The 18,296-nt window shown below is 41.9% G+C and overlaps 1 protein-coding gene across 1 annotated transcript in view; it reads left to right on the top strand.

Annotated features, from left to right (window-relative positions):
- Positions 1-16,841, top strand: part of DOK6 (docking protein 6) — a 570,713-nt gene extending 553,872 nt beyond the window's left edge. The window contains exon 9 of the mRNA XM_044295419.1: positions 16,563-16,841. Within this exon, the coding sequence (XP_044151354.1) occupies positions 16,563-16,841 (279 nt within the window). The remainder of the gene's footprint in view (positions 1-16,562) is intronic.
- The last annotated feature ends 1,455 nt before the right edge of the window (positions 16,842-18,296 follow it).

Below are 18,296 nucleotides of genomic sequence, written 5' to 3'. Positions count from 1 at the left end.
TGACAAGTTAGGATTGTTCAGGGGAATCCAGTGAAGCGACCATCACCAGTGCAGCATTAGTGAAAGAGCACAGGAGAGAAACGGAGAAAGTAAGGTTAATGTAAGCTGCAGAGGACACTGTGCCCCTTGTCTTTGCAAGTATAATGCACTCCGAGCCTCTGCAGAGGTCGCACACCTCTAAGGTCGACCCTGGGTATGATACAAAGTCATTTATGTTTGCATTTAGCAAACATGATTGTTTATGGTTGTGAGGAATATGGATTATTATTTCATGTCAGCCATATTCCCACACCAGCCATCAGCTTTCAGATAGCAGAGGTAGTGAACTCCACAGGAGGGCCCTGCTTCAAAGCCCCAGCCATATGGCAGAGAACTTGCAGTCCACCTTTGTTTACAATTTCACTCCCCATTCAGACAGCACCGATCCTGTCCCGGTGGCCATGATGAACATGCCCATGGTCTTAGTGTGGTAGTGGGAGGCCAGGGAGGGGAGATATACATTTCTCCCCACAGAAACCCAATGACGGTACCATGTTTGGACTCTACTTGTAGCCGGAACCCAGGCGGATCTGTTGATCCCAGAACCATCCCCCTGTGACGTTCTGGTCTGGAGCTATGAACCCTAAAGTGTTTTGTGGGTCATTTAATGCAAGCCCAGAAAAGGGGGAGTGAACCTTCCCAGAGGAGGGGCCGGCTGTAGTTTAAAAGACTTGTGCCAGCAAGCGGGCGTGTCTTTTCTCGGAAGGAGGGTCACATCATGCCATGTGTTTAGAGGGACCTGCAACCAGCTGACATCACTTCCCTCCATGTAAATACAGCAAAGGACTAATCATAACCCAAAGAAACATTCATCTACCCGATAACTGACTTGTGTTCTGTGTAATCCTATTTGTACCATATTACCTGTATTTGTAACCTCAGACCACTGTATATATTCTTTGTGTATATTGTGTTATCTAGTGTGCCTTTAAGGCGATTAAATATTTAATTTAATCTTGTGCTGTCTTGCATCTCGATCACGAATCTTCACGTCCGTGTTTCAGCCTAGTTAGGCAACCACGGGTCGGTTTCTCACCCTATATAATCCTGTTAACGGACCAGGCTTATATCAAACGAGAAGCTGGTGGCAGATTATCCGGGCTGAGAAAGTGCTGTGTCACTGTGGCAGTGAAAAGGCTCTCAGCTTGTTGCCTCTCTGTGCCCGCGTGGACAGGAGGTGTCTGTGTAAACTGTACCAAGCTGACCTTAGGGATGGCGTAACATCACGTCTTGGTAACTAGGAACCACACCGCGTCTCGTGAGCTCGACGTAGTTGAAGTCAAGCTGGCATGAGGAATGGTATCCCTCCCAATGGTATTTTAGATATTTAAGCCTTTTAGAATTTTAGGTCAATCCCTTTAAAGGTATACAACTTGGTTAATTAAGGGATAAGGGTAGAATAATACCTTACCAGAATTTGATGTTTAGATTGAACTTCCATACCTAAAACTATTAATGCTCATCTGGATATGTCTGTGACAAAGACTAGATATACTTTTATTTGCTATTGCTTTCTTCCTACTGTATTAATACTACAAATCTAGAAGAGAGCATCTATTTATAATATTACATTTGCATTATTATGTGTGTATTAATATATTATAGCCAATAGCAACCAACCTCTCTATTACAGGGTTTTGAATTGCAGAAAAATCCAATGCAGATAAACTTGGTATTATAATTCTGTGCAGTATAAATGACATCCTCCGGTGAGTGTACTGCACTAGTAATCTAAATCAATAATATCAAATAGGTGCTCCTAAGGTCCTGAAGAGTACTTGAAATCAGTGAAACAAAGCCAAAAGTATCTAACTGGATATAAAATTTACATTTTTATTAAATCCGTATAAAAACAATTTGCAAACTTCCAACATCTTGAAAGTGTTAGGTTTGTGAAAAATGACTGAAGCAGTGCTTGAGTGGAACAAAGTCACTCATTGTATTATTTAACTCCTAAAGGTTATAAACACCTTTGCATCATCTTTGTTAATTTAATTTGCATCTATTATGTGTTGAAAATAATCCTTGTAAATGGTTTTCATAAAAATTCTCAATAGTTTGTTTTATTCGGCCTGCATGCATTCGCATACATTGCTGGCTGCTAAGAATGGTTCAGAGTAAAATCCATCAGACGAGTGCTCTGATAGCTCACTCTGTAGCCCTTTCCCAGAAAAGAATTTTAAGCTGACCAAATAAAATAAAGCTTAAAAGCAGTAGAGCAGAGATAAGAGTTACAGAGTGAGCCATCAGATCAGGTCCTCTGTGGTTTTCACTGTGAACACGACAGAGCAGCCTGCAATATATGTAAAAACAAGCAGGCTGCAAAAGGCACACACTTGAGTTTTTTTATTTTATCAAAACCAATTATTATTAACACATAATATATGCTATTCAATAAAAAAAAGTGTTAATTCTGCATTATATTTTAAGATGAATTATGGTTGCTCTGATAAACTTTAAAGAACATAAAAAAAAAGGCATCTTGCACTTCTGTTAAATAATTGAAAGGGTATTTGTCAGCAGGATTGGCACTATTAAACCAGCCATAATGCCTGGTAGGGCTGACTTTGCTGATTAAAATCATACATTTTATCCCCTCTCCACATCAGTTTATGCATTTAGTAGAAGTAATCCTTTTTAGTCATATGTAAATAAGGGCTTACATGCACTGGGGCGAGGCCCTAGTGCACTTTAGCTCCTCTGATCTGTTTTCATGGACACTGCACCCTTCACTTGATTGGCCATTTGTCCAGGTAGAGGGATGAGTGTCAGGAAAACATAGTGAAAGAGTTAGGGTCCATTCACATTTCCGTAAGTGTTTTACGGATCCACGGATCCGCAAAACACGGACACCAGCAATGTGCGTTCCGCATTTTGCGGGCCGCAAATCGCCGGCACTTAATAGAAAATGCCTATTCTTGTTCACAATTGCGGACAAGAATAGGACATGTTCTATTTTTTTCTGGAAAGGAATTGCAGACCCGGAAGTGCGGATCCGCAATTCCGGATCCAGGCTGCACATCGTTCGGCCCCATAGAAATGAATGGGTCCGCAATTCTGTTTCACAAAATGCAAAGGTGCACTGAGTGATGAGGGCCCAGTTCTACAGGCATTATGACTGATTTAATAGGGTTAATCCTGATTAGGTAATTGTCCATTAGTGAACCTCCTGGTATACCAGGCATACTCCTGATATTAAAGGCTGAGTGACTGCCCTGATTCCTAACAGAGCAACAAAGCGTTCTGCACAGCTAGAAGTCTAATGTATGCCCGAGTAGGATCACTCTGCCATAGATCACTGCTGTTAAGCATGGTTTGCAGGAAGTATTAGATTAACATATAAAAGGATGCTGGAATATTGTGGTATGGCAGTCCATGAAAGTATATGCCATTGAAAGGGATTTTACTATACTGCTGTATATTGTAAAGGTGGCCATACACCTTCCATAGCTGTCAGCCAAACACTCATCTAGCTGATAGCTATACCTTCCAATTACCCCCAAACATACTCGGTCCAGTCAAGCTTGCATATGTCCTCAATAAGGAGAGAGGAATAAGCTACTGCTCTGGTAGTGGCTTATCTCCCTTGAACGTGACCTGTCAGCAGAGTTTCCATGATTAAACTAATGCCATAATTAGAGATTAATTTCAACATTTTAATTTGGACACCGCCAACTTATTTTTTTTTTATTTGCTTTGTCTGAATTAATTAAATAAGCTATATCCCAGCCTGAAGGGAGAGTGTATCTTGGTGTACATCACTGTGCATTGCAGCACATGCATAGCTAGTCCTTTCTGGTAGTGCAACAATTACAGTAATGACCGCAACAATAACAGTTAAATGAGACAGCTTATTCACCCCAGTTTGAGAATCAAGGACTAATAGAATTGCTTATCTATTTAACCCCTTAGTGACCACCCATACGCCTTTTTACGGCGGTCACTAAGGGGCCTTAGGCTGGGCCGCCGCGTTTTTACGGCGGCCCAGTCTAAGCACTGCACGGCTCCCATGTGCAGCGGGGAGTGCGGACCCGGCTCTCACAGCCCTAACCTGCAGAAGTGCCGATCCGGGCTGTTTAACCCTTTACATGCCGGGCGCAATGGCGTCCAATGCATGTAAAGTGGTGACAGAGGGAGCGGACTCCCTCTGTCTCCCATTAGCACCCTGAAAATGCGATCGCGGGGTGCTGATGTGTTAGGAAGCTTACCTCACTTCCGATCAGGGCCCCGAGACTGTCTGCAGTTATCTCCAGCAGTGCCTCTCTGGCGCAGCCTGCTGGTCAATCTTTGAATAGCATTGCTATTGAAATGTAATGCATTATAGAGATAATGCATTACATTTTAAAAGCAATCAAAATACTGTATATTATAGTCCCCTTGTGGGACTTTTAAGTAGTAAAAAAAAATAGAAAAAAATACACATTTATTAAATAAAAATATTCCATAAAATAAAAAATATGCTTTTTTTCACATTGAAAATACACTTTTCAATAAGAAAAATTGCAAAAAGAAAATATCCCCCATATGTTTGGTATTGCCGCGTCCGTAATGACACAGACTACATAAATATTACATTAATTATCCCCTATGGTGAACAGCATAAAAAAAATAAAAAAAAGACTGAAATTCTTAGTTTCCACCGAAATAAAACATAATAACAAGCGATCAAAAAGCGGCATTTACTCCAAAATGATACCAATGAAAAATACAAGTTGTCCCTCAAAATTCAAGCCCGCACACAACTCCATAGAAAAATAAATAAAAAAGTTATGGGTCTTGTGAAGTGGCAATGCAAAATAATTTTTGGGGTTAATAAAAGGGGTTTTATTGGAAAAAAAAAGTTGTAAAACTTAAAAAAATTATAAGTATTTAGTATCACTGTAATCGTACTGACCCAGAGAATTAAGATATTATGTTATTTGTACCGAAAAATTAACGCTGTAAAATTTATAAAACGCAGTGGCAGTATTGCTATTTTTACCCATCTCCCTCCCAGAAAGAGTTAATAAAAGTTAATCAGAAATTTATGTGTACCCCAAAATGGTGCCATTAAAAACTACAACTTGTCCCGTAAAAAACAAGCCCTCATAAAGCTATATAGACGAAAAAATTAAAAAGTTATAGCTCTTGGAACGAGACCATGAATAAAGGAAGTAAAACGCTTGGTCATAAAGGCCCAAACAGGCTTCGTCACTAAGGGATTAATAAGGTGGACACCTCAATAACATTATAATTACACAGCTTATTCACCCAAATTTTAGAATCAAGGCCTAATGGAATTGCTTATCCCTTAAACAAGGTGGACACTGTTCAAATAGATAGTTATGTGTCCTACACAGGGATTGATGTGAAGTAGGCTGTCTACTATGGAATCCTTCAGCTTCAGATTACAGAGCCTACACTGTTCCTGCAGTCACCATATGCTCACTTTAGTGTGTAAAAACTCTCCCTACAATCTCCCTACACTATCCCTATCCCATATTCCACAAATAAAGGCTTCTTGAACACTGTCCCTAGTGTATGTCTCTCCATATGCTCAAATCACTGTGAAATGGTGGAGACCGTGCTAGATGAGGCTTTTAAAGGGCTGTGATATCACAGGGGATGGTCATCTGCTGATTGGCTGGCTGCATAACATTATGGGTCACATCATGTTCCTGGGCTTCCTACTTTTATTTTGTAACACATGTAGCCAACATTTTAAGAAAAATAACGATTCCTTACCACAAATTTTTACTTAACTTTGGATCGAATTATACTTTGGATGCTTCGATTCGCTCAACACTAGCCATGATGGTACAAGGCTTGTAATTCCCATTTTAGACACGCAAATGTGGGCAGTGCTGCAGCCCCTAGTCATGGTTGCTAGTTTCAGCTATAATCATGTCCAGGATTCCTTGATAGTGATGGACGAACATCGACTGGGATGGTTCACGAACGCGCTGTTCACGAACCGCGTGTTCGCGGCGCACCCCATTGACTTTAATGACAGGTGAACCTGAAAAACCTTCAGGTCATATTTGCAGCCACCAAATACTTACTAGAAGTGCACAAATAGTCCCACAACATGGACAGTGATACACTACAGGGGGAACATTGGCAAAAATTCCCACAAAAAAGATGTAATTTAATCAGGGGCCATTTTTATGCATCTTAAAGGGAAAATCTCAAAAATGTGCCCTGCTGGAGCCTAGAAATTTTTTATTTTAGGCCAAGGGAGTACAAGCCCCAAAAATTAGGCATTCACCTGACAGAAAAGAACTTGTGATTATGTGGCTGGAGGTACATTAGGCGGTCACTGGAGGAAACTTTTACTGTAGGCCACTGAAGTACAAGCCCCAAAAATTAGGCATTCACCTGAGAGAAAATAACTTGTGATTATGTGGCTGGAGGTACATTGGGCGGTCACTGGATAAAACTGTTACTGTAGGCCACTGGAGTAGAGGCCCAAAAAATTAGGCATTCACCTGACAGAAAAGGCCTTTTATGCCACTGTATATACAGTCAGGTCCAAAAATATATTGGGACATCGACACAATTTTAACATTTATGGCTCTATACACCACCACAATGGATTTGAAATGAAATGAACAAGATGTGCTTTAACTGCAGACTGGCAGCTTTAATTTGAGGGTATTTACATCCAAATCAGGTGAATGGTGTAGGAATTACAACAGTTTGAATATGTGCCTCCCACTTGTTAAGGGACCAAAAGTAATGGGACATAATAATAATAATAATAATCATAAATCAAACTTTAACTTTTTAATACTTTGTTGCAACTCCTTTCCAATCAATTACAGCCTGAAGTCTGGAACGTATAGACATCACCAGACACTGTTTTTTTTTCACTGGTGATGCTCTGCCAGGCCTCTACTGCAACTGTCTTCAGTTCCTGCTTGTTCTTGGGGCATTTTCCCTTCAGTTTTGTCTTCAGCAAGTAAAATGCATGTTCAATCAGATTCAGGTCAGGTGATTGACTTGGCCATTGCATAACATCCACTTCTTTCACTTAAAAAACTTGTTTGTTGCTTTTGCAGTATGCTTTGGGTCATTCTCCATCTGCACTGTGAAGCACCGTCCAATGAGTTCTGAAGCATTTGGCTGACTGTGAGGAGATAATATTGCCCGAAACACTCAAGAATTCATCCTGCTGCTTTTGTCAGCAGTCACATCATCAATAAATGCGAGAGGACCAGTTCCTTTGGCAGCCATAAATGCCCACGCCATGACACTATCACCACCATGCTTCACTGATAAGGTGGTATGCTTAGGATCATGAGCAGTTCCTTTCCTTCTCCACACTCTTCTCTTCCTATCACTCAGGTACAAGTTGATCTTGGTCTCATCTAGAGTTGAGCGGACACCTGGAAGTTCGGGTTCTACGGGGTCGGCTGAACTTAAACAAAAAGTTTGAATTTGGGGCCCGAACTTGACCCAAACTTGACCCCGAACCCCATTGAAGTTAATAGGGACCCTAACTTTTGAGCACTAAAATGGCTCTAAAAATGTTATGGAAAGGGCTAGAGAAAATTACAGCCCTTTTTGGCATGTATTAGTTTTGCCAAAACTTGCTGTTCAGCGGTGCAGTTATATGTTCTAAAGCCTTTTTTGGCATGTATTAGTGGGGAAAAAGGGCTTATTAGCCGTTGTGTGGTGAAGTGAGAAAATTACAGCCTTTTTTGGCGTGTATAAGTTGCAAAAAAAATGCATTATTTGCCGTTCGGTGGTACAGTTATATGTTCTAAAGCTTTTTCGGCTGTTCAGCGGTACAGTTACATGTTCTAAACCTTTTTTGCCATTTATTAGTGGCAAAAAAAAATAATTATTTGCCGTTGTGTGGTGAAGTGAGAAAATTCCAGTTCTTTTTGGCATGTATTAGTGGCAAAAAAGAAAGTATTATTTGCCGTTCAGCGGTTTAGTTATATGTTCTAAAGCTTTTGTGGCCATTCTTCAGTGCAGTTATATGTTCTAAAGCTTTTTTGGTGTGTATTAATGGGGAAAAAAGGGCTAATTACCCATTGTTTAGTAAAGTGAGAAAATTATAGCCTTTTTGGAGTGTATTATTGGTAAAAAAAAAGTATTATATGCCGTTCAGCGGTGCAGTTATATGTTCTTAAGCCTTTTCTGGCATCTATTAGTGGCAAAAAAAAGTATTATTTATCGTTCAGCGGTGCAGTTATATGTTCTAAAGCCTTTTTTGGCGTGTATTAGTGGGAAAAAATGGCTTATTAACCGTTGTGTGGTGAAGTGAGAAAATTACAGCCTTTTTTGGCGTGTACTAGTTGCAAAAAAAATCATTATTTGCCGTTCGGTGGTGCAGTTATATGTTTTAAAGCTTTTTCGGCTGTTCAGCGGTACAGTTACATGTTCTAAACCTTTTTTGCCATGTATTAGTGGCCAAAAAAAATATTATTTGCCGTTGTGTGGTGAAGTGAGAAAATTACAGTTCTTTTTGGCGTGTATTGGTGGATAAAAGAAAGTATTATTTGTCGTTCAGTGGTTTCGTTATATGTTCTAAAGAATTTTTCTGGCATGCATTAGTGGCAAATAAGGGCTTATTAGCCGTTGTGTTAAGAAGTGACAAAATTGTAGCCCTTTGTAGGGTGTATTAGTGGCAAAAAAAAAGTATTTTCCGTTCTGTTATATTTTCGAAAGTGCAGTTATTCATTTTAAAGCCTTAAAGTATTATTTGTCATTGTTAATGATGAGCGGCAGAGGCCATATTCATATTTGCCATATTTTGCGAATTTTTGTAGAATATTTGTTATCTTCGCAAATATTTGCGAATATTGTAAAAACAAATATATAGCACTATATTCGATATAATGCTTTAAATTTATTTTTTCGCATATTCGTCATTTTTTTCTACCTGTACAGTTGTTTCACTTCGGCATACTCCTCCCCGACAAGCGTCCCCATCACCATGGGAATGCCTGGTGGTTAGAATATACTATTGGATCTGAGTTTTCACAATCTGAGTGAGATTGCATATTCTAACACCCCAGGCGTTCCCATGGTGACGGGGAGGCTTGTTGGGGAAGAGTATGCGAATATAATGAGGCAGTAAGGTGCCCAGAGGGGCGTTATTTTCATTCAAAAGGTGCCCAGGAACGCCCTCGAGTGTCCAGGTCCACCCCCTCTACAGAGCCCAAGCACGCCCAAGCAACTGTTTCACTGGGCATGCGCTAAAAATGTCACTGGGCTCGGCGCATGCCCAGTGAAACAGTTGAGGCTGATGCCCGTGGTTAAACTGGAAGAGCGCAGGTCCTGTGCCTGTTGGTGAAGCAGAAGGGAAAGGGTAGGCAGGGTTATCGGCTACTAGCAATGTAACCATGATGGGGGGCGCGTGACAGCAGAGGCAAGGCTGGGGGCTTAGTGTATGAGAGGAGAGAGAGGCATGCTTGGGCTCTGCATAGAGGGCATATCTGGGCACTCGAGGGCGTTTCTGGGCACCTTTTGAATGAAAATAAAGCCCCTCTCGGCACCTTACTGCCTCATTATATTTGCATACTCCTCCTCGACAAGCGTCCCCATCACCATGGGAACGCCTGGGAAGTTAGAATATACCATCGGATCTGAGTTTTTACGATCTGAGTGAAAACTCAGATCTGATGGTATATTCTTACCACCAGGCGTTCCCAAGGTGATGGAGATGCTTGTCGGGGGGGTGTATGCTGGAACAACTGTACAGGATTAAAAAAAAGACAAATATTCTAAGAAAAAAAAAAATATATTCGCTATAGTGCTATATATTAGTTTTTTCTAATATTTGTCATTTTTTTCCAGCTAAAGTCATCATGATTCCTCCCTGCATAAGTTGATTGTGGGCCAATGACTCAATGACTCATTGGCCCACAAGCAAGAATCAGCGAGGAATCATGTTTTCGCTGTTCAGATGGGAAAAAAATTACGAATAGTCACTATAACAAATATATAGTACTATATTCAAAATATTCGCGAATTTTCGAAGTCGCGATATTCGTGAATAATATTCGCACTCAACACTAGTCATTGTGTGGTAAAGTGACAAAATGACAGCCTTTTTTTGGGGTGTATTAATTATCTTTTAATTTACTTATTTTATCTAACAGTATGTCAGACAGAGAAGTGACAGGCCCTGCACAAGTCGTAGCAGAGTAAGGGGGCGTGGCAGTAAGGGTCGCTTCAAGAGGCCAGAGCTCCCGGTGTCATCTAGCAATCTTGACTTGACCAGCAACCCAGCAGTTCTTGAATTGTTAACTCGATCACCCACTTTGCCACAAGTGACATCAGACACCCCCAGCCAAAAGTTGGTGGGTTTGTCAGACAAAACCCTTAGTTGGCATGGCCAGAGAGCAGACCCTTTTCTGTTCCCTCAGCCAGACAAGTATTATATGCTCTCTGATCAGCTCCACTATACAGCGAGGACGAGCTACTAGAGGGCAGTCAGCAGCTACTGCCCAGCCATGATCTGGAGGAGATATCCACTGCTTCCTCCGGTGGGCATGCAAGTAGTAATGAGGAGAGAGGCATGGGAGCTGGTTGGTCCTGATTCTCCTGCTCCTGCTCCTCCGTCAGTCATTCCATCAGCAATCAATCACCAAAGCGATTGCTAAGAGACAACAGTATGCGTGCATTCATCTAACGGCGCAGAAGCTAAACGTGCTCCTGGCTAAGTTGCTGGTGCTGCAGTCCCTCCCTTTCCAAGTGGTGGACTCTGCACCTTTCAGTGAATTAATGGCTTGTGCCGAACTGAGGTGGAAAGTCCCCCTGCCAAAAAGGCAGTACCAGCACAAATATGTAGAACAGAAGGTGGGGCAGACGTTGAGCCTATCGGTGACTGCCAAAGTGCATGGCAGTGCCGACGTGTGGAGCTTTAACTATGGTCAAGGATAATATGTCATTTACGGCCCACTTGGTCAATGTGGTTCCTGCCCAGCCAAACCAGCAACTTTGCCCCGATGACGTTACTTATGCCTCAACGTACTTACGCCGTTGGTCCTGTGGCAATGTCCGCCTCTGCCTCATCATCCACCACCGGGTCCTCAGCCTCCAAGGTAGGGACAATTCACAGTACTCCTCCAGCATACCACATTTGCAGGGCACGGTGGTGTCACTCTGTTCTACACCTCATTTGCCTGGGCGAACAGTCATACAGGGGAGGAACTGCTCCATGTCCATCAAGAAATCGAATCCAGGCTTTCTCAAAATCGGAACTATGGTGACCGACAATGGGAAGGACATGGTATCGGCGCTGAATCAAGAATGGCTGAGGCATGCGCCCTGCATGGAGCAGGTGTTCAATTTAGTTGTGAAGTGGTTCCTGAAGTATTTTACCCATCTGCAAGACATCCTAAAAATGCCCAGAAAACTTTGCATGCACTTCAGCCACTCGTACACCGCCAAGCACACCATCCTTGAGCTGCTTCGGCAGAACAGCCTCCGCCAACATAGGCTGATATGTGACATTTCCACCAGTTGGAATTCCATATGTCTCCATATGTTTGACCCACTATACGAACAGAGAAAGGCCATAAGCGATTTATTGATGATCCAAGCGGACAGGAGAACTCCCCTCTGTAACTTCGATGTCAGCTAGTGGCAGCTCATGTGTGATACCTGCCGTTTGCTCAGGCCCTTTAAGGATGCCACGTTAATGGTCAGTTGACAGGACAACAGGATGAACGACCTCATTCCACTGCTTCATATCCTGGAAAAGATGCTGGTAAATCTGGCTGGTCTGGGAACTAGAGACATGGAGCCTACATCTCATGACCACATGAAACCTGTGGGGGCTGAACTGGAGGAGGAGGACATTGGAGCACAAGTAATGTGTAGCAAAATTGGTGTTTTTCTACAAAGGTGACAGAAGAGTAGGAGCAGGAGCAGCCGGAGGAGCAAGAGGGAGATGAGGAAGACAAGGCAGATGACCTAGGCACACTGTGGCAGTATGCAGTGGAGATGGAGGCAGGGAGTCCCTCCGAGTCACTTCCGCAAATGGCCTGCTGCATGCTCACTTGCTTTAGTAGTAACAGCCGAATTGTCACCATTCAGCAGAGGGATGACTTCTGGCTCTCCACCTTGTTGGACTCTTGCTACTGGTCCAAACTGGGGGCCTTTTTTGCACCCGCTGAGAGAGAGAGAACAAACTGAACTACTATAGAGAGATACTATGTAGTCAATTGGCCACTGCCTATCTGCGCCATTGTCCATCCTCTCCCGGTCTTACAGAGCGGGACCTCTGTGTTCTAGCTCCACTGCCATTGCTGCTGTGGCGGAAGGGGGGGGGTATGTGCAGTACCAGCTCCATCAGCAGCAGCTTGAGTCTAGAGTCGATGATAAGCAGCTTTCTTACCTGCCTAGTGAAGAAATTACTCACCAGCAGCAGCAGCTAGACCTAGAGCAGTACCTGAACCAGCAGATGTTGGCATAGTTGGACAGCACCCCGCCACCCCACATTGAAGATCCACTGGACTATTGGGCAGACAAATGTGGTCTCCTCATGCTGCTGCTGCCACCTCCACAGTATGTTACCTTGCCACTCTGTGGTCTCTTCATGCTGCTGGTAACTGAACACTATGCCATTGGGCCACTCTGTGGCTGTCACAGCGCTGTGTGGGTAGTAAACTCCACACCAAACACAAGAGGGAAGAGAGAAGTTACTAGGCCTGGAAACTAGGGAAAGGGGAAATGTCATCACCTAGTGAATTCCTAAACCGAGCCCTGACACTCAGTATGAACAGAACTCGATGGTAGAAATGTTCATACGCAGAAACCTAGAGCCATATCTGACCCTAAAGGGCACTGGAAATAGTGTCAGTACAAAAGATCACCAAGATCAGATGAAGGAACAGGAGACTCCCGCAGGCCTAATAACAAAAGATAGGGTTATACAACAAACAAGAGATAGGGAAAAGACACTTAAATCTGAAGTACGCGGACGAGCAGGAACTCAGAGGAGAACAAACTAAATAGAGAAGTTGAAATGACCACTTAAGCTACACCTGAGACAAGAGGTGTGGTCATAACCAGCAACAACACAGAAACAAGTGAAACCAAGGAGGCTGTCAGATCACATCATGTGCAGCCAGTCTCTTAGATATTCTGACCCCCTGTCACAAGAGAAACAGTGGCCTCCTCATGCTGCTGCTAACTCAACACTATGTCACTTGGCCATTCTGTGGCCACCTCATGCTGCTGCTGCTTCCACCTCTACACTATATCACCTTGCCAGTCTGTGGCCTCCTCATGCTGCTACTAACTCACTGTGTCACTCTATGGCTTCCTCATGCTACTTCTTTTACCTCAACACTATGTAAATGGAACGCTCTGTGGTCTCCTCGTGCTGATGCTGCTGCCACTTTCTCACTATGTCACTGGGCCACTGTGTGGTCTCTTTATGCTGCTTCTACCTAGACACTATGTCATTGGTCACTCTGTGGACTTCTCAAGCTGTTCTCCCACCCTCCCCACTCCATGACTGGGCCACTATTTTGCCTTTTTGGCCTGTTTGACATAATCATTTATTTGACCATTCCTCTGAACTGTCAGAAGGAAGGAAAAATGAGACGAGCAACGGATCCTTTCTGTGTAGCAGTTGTAAGGCCTGTATGGTCCCATCAGAATTGGCTTATGATTTGGTAGCCAAAGGCAGGAGTGGATACAAAACACAGAAGACATGCAAATATTCCATTCACATGTTATCTCTGTTTTGGATCCACTCCTGTTTTTTGTTTTTTTTTGGGCTTTAGCAAAACTGATGGATTACTGACCAAATGCTGACTGAGTGAAGGCAGATGCTCAATAGACAGGATCCGTTTTTTGGGGGGTTATTGTTCTGACGGATCAGAGGAAGGGCAAAATAATTAGTGACATCAACACAAACTTATTTCTGACACCCTCTCTACTCTAACAGGGGGGCTCTACTTGTATAAGCATTTAATAGAACAGGATCTGTAGACATCTACTGTATGTGGAATCAGCTGATGACGGTGTAAAAGGAGTGCGCTTTTTCATGCTACAGTAGGATCTTGGGCCTCTGCACAGATCTTTATACATGGCGCTAACATCGACCTTTAAGTTCACACTTGAGTTATTTGGTCAGTTTTGGCCCCATAACTGCCCAAATAAGTGTCACAGTTCCTCCTGTGACAGAGGTTAGAAGATCTGAGAGACTGGCTGCAGATTAGGTTATCTGACAGCCTATTTGTTTTTACTTGTTGCTGTTGGTAGTGACCACACCTCATGTCTCAGGTGTAGCTTGTGATCATTACTGCTCCTATATTTAGTCTGGACTCACACTTCATACCATGCGGTTGGTATTATCTGCCTGGAGTTGGAGGAACTAGTGTGTGGTCCTCATCTGAGTTTCTGCTCATCCATTTTCTATTGAAGATAAGTGTACTTCCCTTTGTATTTTGTTGTTCCCATTTGCTCATTGTTTACTAGGCCTCAGGGAGACACTAGTTAGTTTTTCTGGGAAGGAACCATGGCTATTCAAGGTTACTAGGGCCTAGGTTTATGGTGCATTAATATTCTTCACCTTCAGGAGTCAGGGCTAGTTTTAGAGTTTCCTAGGTGGTGAACGTTTCCTTTTCCCTAGCTGTTAGGCCTAGTTTCTGGTAATTTTCCTTCTGTTGTTATTCTATGTACCTCCTCTCCCCCTATTTTGTGACAATAAGTGAAGTGTGCAGTGATTCTAAGAGCCACGTCTGTCATATGCGTGTCATACTGACTCACAGTATTGTTTCACTACCACAACAGACTCTCTATGCGTGTTACTGCAAGGCACAGTGTTCTACACCACTAGAAAGGCTCTCTGCAGCCAGGAAATAGCTGTTTATTAACACAATTTGCCGCAAATAAATTTGGATCGAAAAGAATCTTTTTTGAAAATTCAGCGAACTGGCCGAATCAAATTTATCAGAAATTCGCTCATCTCTAATTGCAACCATGACTAGTCATTGCTGCAGCACTGCTCAGATGATTATTGGAGAGGGGCTGAACTGCTGATTTCCAGTTGCAGTTGCTTATAATCACCGTTTTGTCTTAGCAATATTTAAATAACGAAAACTCTGACAAGTTTTCTTTAACAACAAAGGATAGGACATGTTGAAATTCAGCATGCACAATCCTTGTATTCCTGAATGAACGTTGAACAAACATTTAATACACATTAGACGGTAAGCATATCCAGCAAGTTTAACCCAAATTAGTCTAATATGTATAGCCACATTTAGAGCTTGGAAAACCACTTTAAAACTTGAAACCAAACTTGGTTTTGGTTCTGACTAGTACCTTGTTTTCCATTTTAGAAATAAATTACCGAAATTATTCAACGAAGTCACGCGCGACTTTGCGAATAACCTACTTCGGCTCATTGGAGCCCATACATTCCAATACTGTGTGGAGACGAGTCAGTTACAGACCTTTTTGCAACATATATGAGTAAGGGATCTGCTGTATATTGTGGTCACAATTTATAATTATGGACACTTTTGGGAGGCAATTTCTTTTTACCTATACAGTGATGCATGAGCGATTCACTTTAAAAAAATAATGTGAGTATTTTACGGTGCATATGATTATTCAAGTATGAAGGCTTTGAGTATTCAGTAATTAGTTTATACCCCAGTAGAATAATTTATAATCTCTCTAATTGTAGGGGTTGTCCAACCCCCACATCAATTATAGTTATGGCCCTGACAGTGTTTAGGCTATAAAAACAAAGCCACTTACCTAGTCACTGGTGCTTCATTCCAGCACCAAATGACCTGTCCCCGCTGCCTCCATTCCCCCTATAAAACTCTGCCACCATTCACTTGTTTCAGCAGTGACATTTCCCTAAGTCGCATGTAACCACTCGGGTCAGAGAATAATTTCAGTGGTGGCTTTGTTTTTGTTGGGGCTATAACTAGAAATGCTGAAGAGGGGAGGGTCAGACAACCCCTTTAAATTGTGTACAATATACTGTACCCATGTTGTATTAAAACTTTAATGCTATCCACATTGTTTACAATAATTTATTGCAATTAATCTGGCAAAACCACCCCAATATCAACCAATGTTCACATCACATTTTATAGTGACCTACTATACATAGGCTTCACAGTAAATTCGTTGTTAAAGGGTTTTTTCCAAGTTTGGAAGTTTTCCCCTGTCCACAGGACAGATCATAACTAACTGATTGCTGGGGGTCTTACTGCTTGGCGCCCCACCAATCCAGAGAATGGGAGTACCATTCCCTCGATCTGATCAAGATCAATTCATTCTCTATGAAACGGTTGATTATAGTTCAGTACAGTGGCTATCTTCACCCTGCCACTCCATCAGATCAGGGGGACAGACCCCTATCTTTTGGAATGTGGGGATCCCAGTGGTCAGACCCCAAGGAAATGCAATCACTTAGTTATCCACTATTCTGTGGATAGGAGATAACTTCTAAACTTGGCACAACCCCTTGAAAGTTATGTCTGCTTCTCCATTGCATACTTAATGATATAGTCTTGTGTAAACTGTATTTTCTACTCTGTTCACTCTAGGTAACCGTTTCAGTACAACAAAGATGTCTCGTGCACAGACGTTTTCCAGCTACTCCTCTGAGTCGTGCAAGAAGTACCAGCAGCCCTTGTCGGTGTTTAGTGGCTATGACTCCATCTACTGCTCGTGCATCCTCTAGTGACATTCAGAAGGCTATTGACTACAGAGACAATGTGAACTGGAATCTGAACGTTGGCTCATCAAGTCATCTGCACCCTGTGCACTCAAGGAATATGAGTTACAATGAAAGCAGAGATCGGGGATTCCAAATGGAAAACTAAGAAATCCCCGTAGAAGATGAAGTGCATTTCCAATTATTTATCTATTTATTGGTTATTTATTTTATTATTTTATCTCAAAGGTCTTATTATTGCTGTCATTATCAATTTGTAGACATACTTCAGGCCAAGTGCATTTACATGTGATCTATGAATGAATCACTGTTATGGAACCTTGGAGTAGATTGTGTGAACTTCTGTATTTTACCTTTCTGAATGGTATGCAGAATTTGTGATGTACTTGTGATGGCCAAAGAGTCGTCTAATGTTATGTCTTGGCTCTTACCAACACCAAGTTTAATTGCGAATTTGGCAGGTAAACTATTTTCATCCATATTTGATTTGCAGGACCAACAAATATCCTTTCCAATGACTGTATTATTTAATACTGAGGTATAGGGAGCTCTATAGGGGGGCAATTTGATATTATATGCTTAATGTAATATTAGGCATCATATATTTGAAAGCATGCTTTATGTAGACCATGACACCAGGATTGATATGGATGAGATGAGTGCTATTATTATTACTATCAAACAAATGCTGACACTACAGAAAGAATACTAAAGTACTAAGGAGAGTGCTCATTACTAAAGTACCAGTAAGCTTCCATTAAATCTATCATTGATAGTAGTGATGTTTATTTTAAACCCTCCCAAGATCTACTTTTCGCTAACTTGCTATCTTACACTACACTATCTCAAACTTGACTTTTTTTTTTTTAACCTTTTTCTGAATATTTTGGAAACCAATATCAAAAAGACATTCATTATTATGATAGTTATTTTTCCTGCTTGCTGGCACTATGGTCCCAAAATGGCCACTGATGGAGAGTCATGTGACCAGTCCTCTCTACCAGCACCACCAATTCACTTACACAGACTGGCTGCTCTAGTTCCCATGTAAATGCATAGTTCCTATTGCATAATGACCAGATAAACAGATCCCATACAATCTAGAACATGAAATAGGGCTGCATACAATGATCTCTCTAAGGCTATATTCCTCAAGAGCAGGCAAGTTGGGGACCTAGGTGCTGCTCCTTCTAAGAAAAGCAATACAGAACTGAATTAAATAAATATTAGCTTAAAGCTGAATAATAATTAGCTCTAAAGCAGCCAGATATAAAGGCGTAGCATCCAGGCAAAAGGTAGCAAACAACATCCAGGTTTATGGCAGTGAAGGGGTTAATGTCTATCACTGGTGGTCTAAAGCAGCGAAGGTGTTAGTGTCGGCATCCCTGGTGATCTGGGGCAGTGAAAAGGTTAATTGCCGATCTGAAATATTTCTGGTGGTCTACAACATGAAGATGCTAATATCAGCATTCAATTACAATAAATAATTAAAATTTACATACAGACGTGGACAAAATTGTTGGTACCCTTTGGTCAATGAAAGAAAAAGTCACAATGGTCACAGAAATAACTTTAATCTGACAAAAGTAATAATAAATTAAAA

Source organism: Bufo gargarizans, chromosome 5 (genome assembly GCF_014858855.1).
Source record: "Bufo gargarizans isolate SCDJY-AF-19 chromosome 5, ASM1485885v1, whole genome shotgun sequence".
Taxonomy (NCBI): domain Eukaryota; kingdom Metazoa; phylum Chordata; class Amphibia; order Anura; family Bufonidae; genus Bufo; species Bufo gargarizans.
This window is presented reverse-complemented; position numbering and strand designations above follow the sequence as displayed.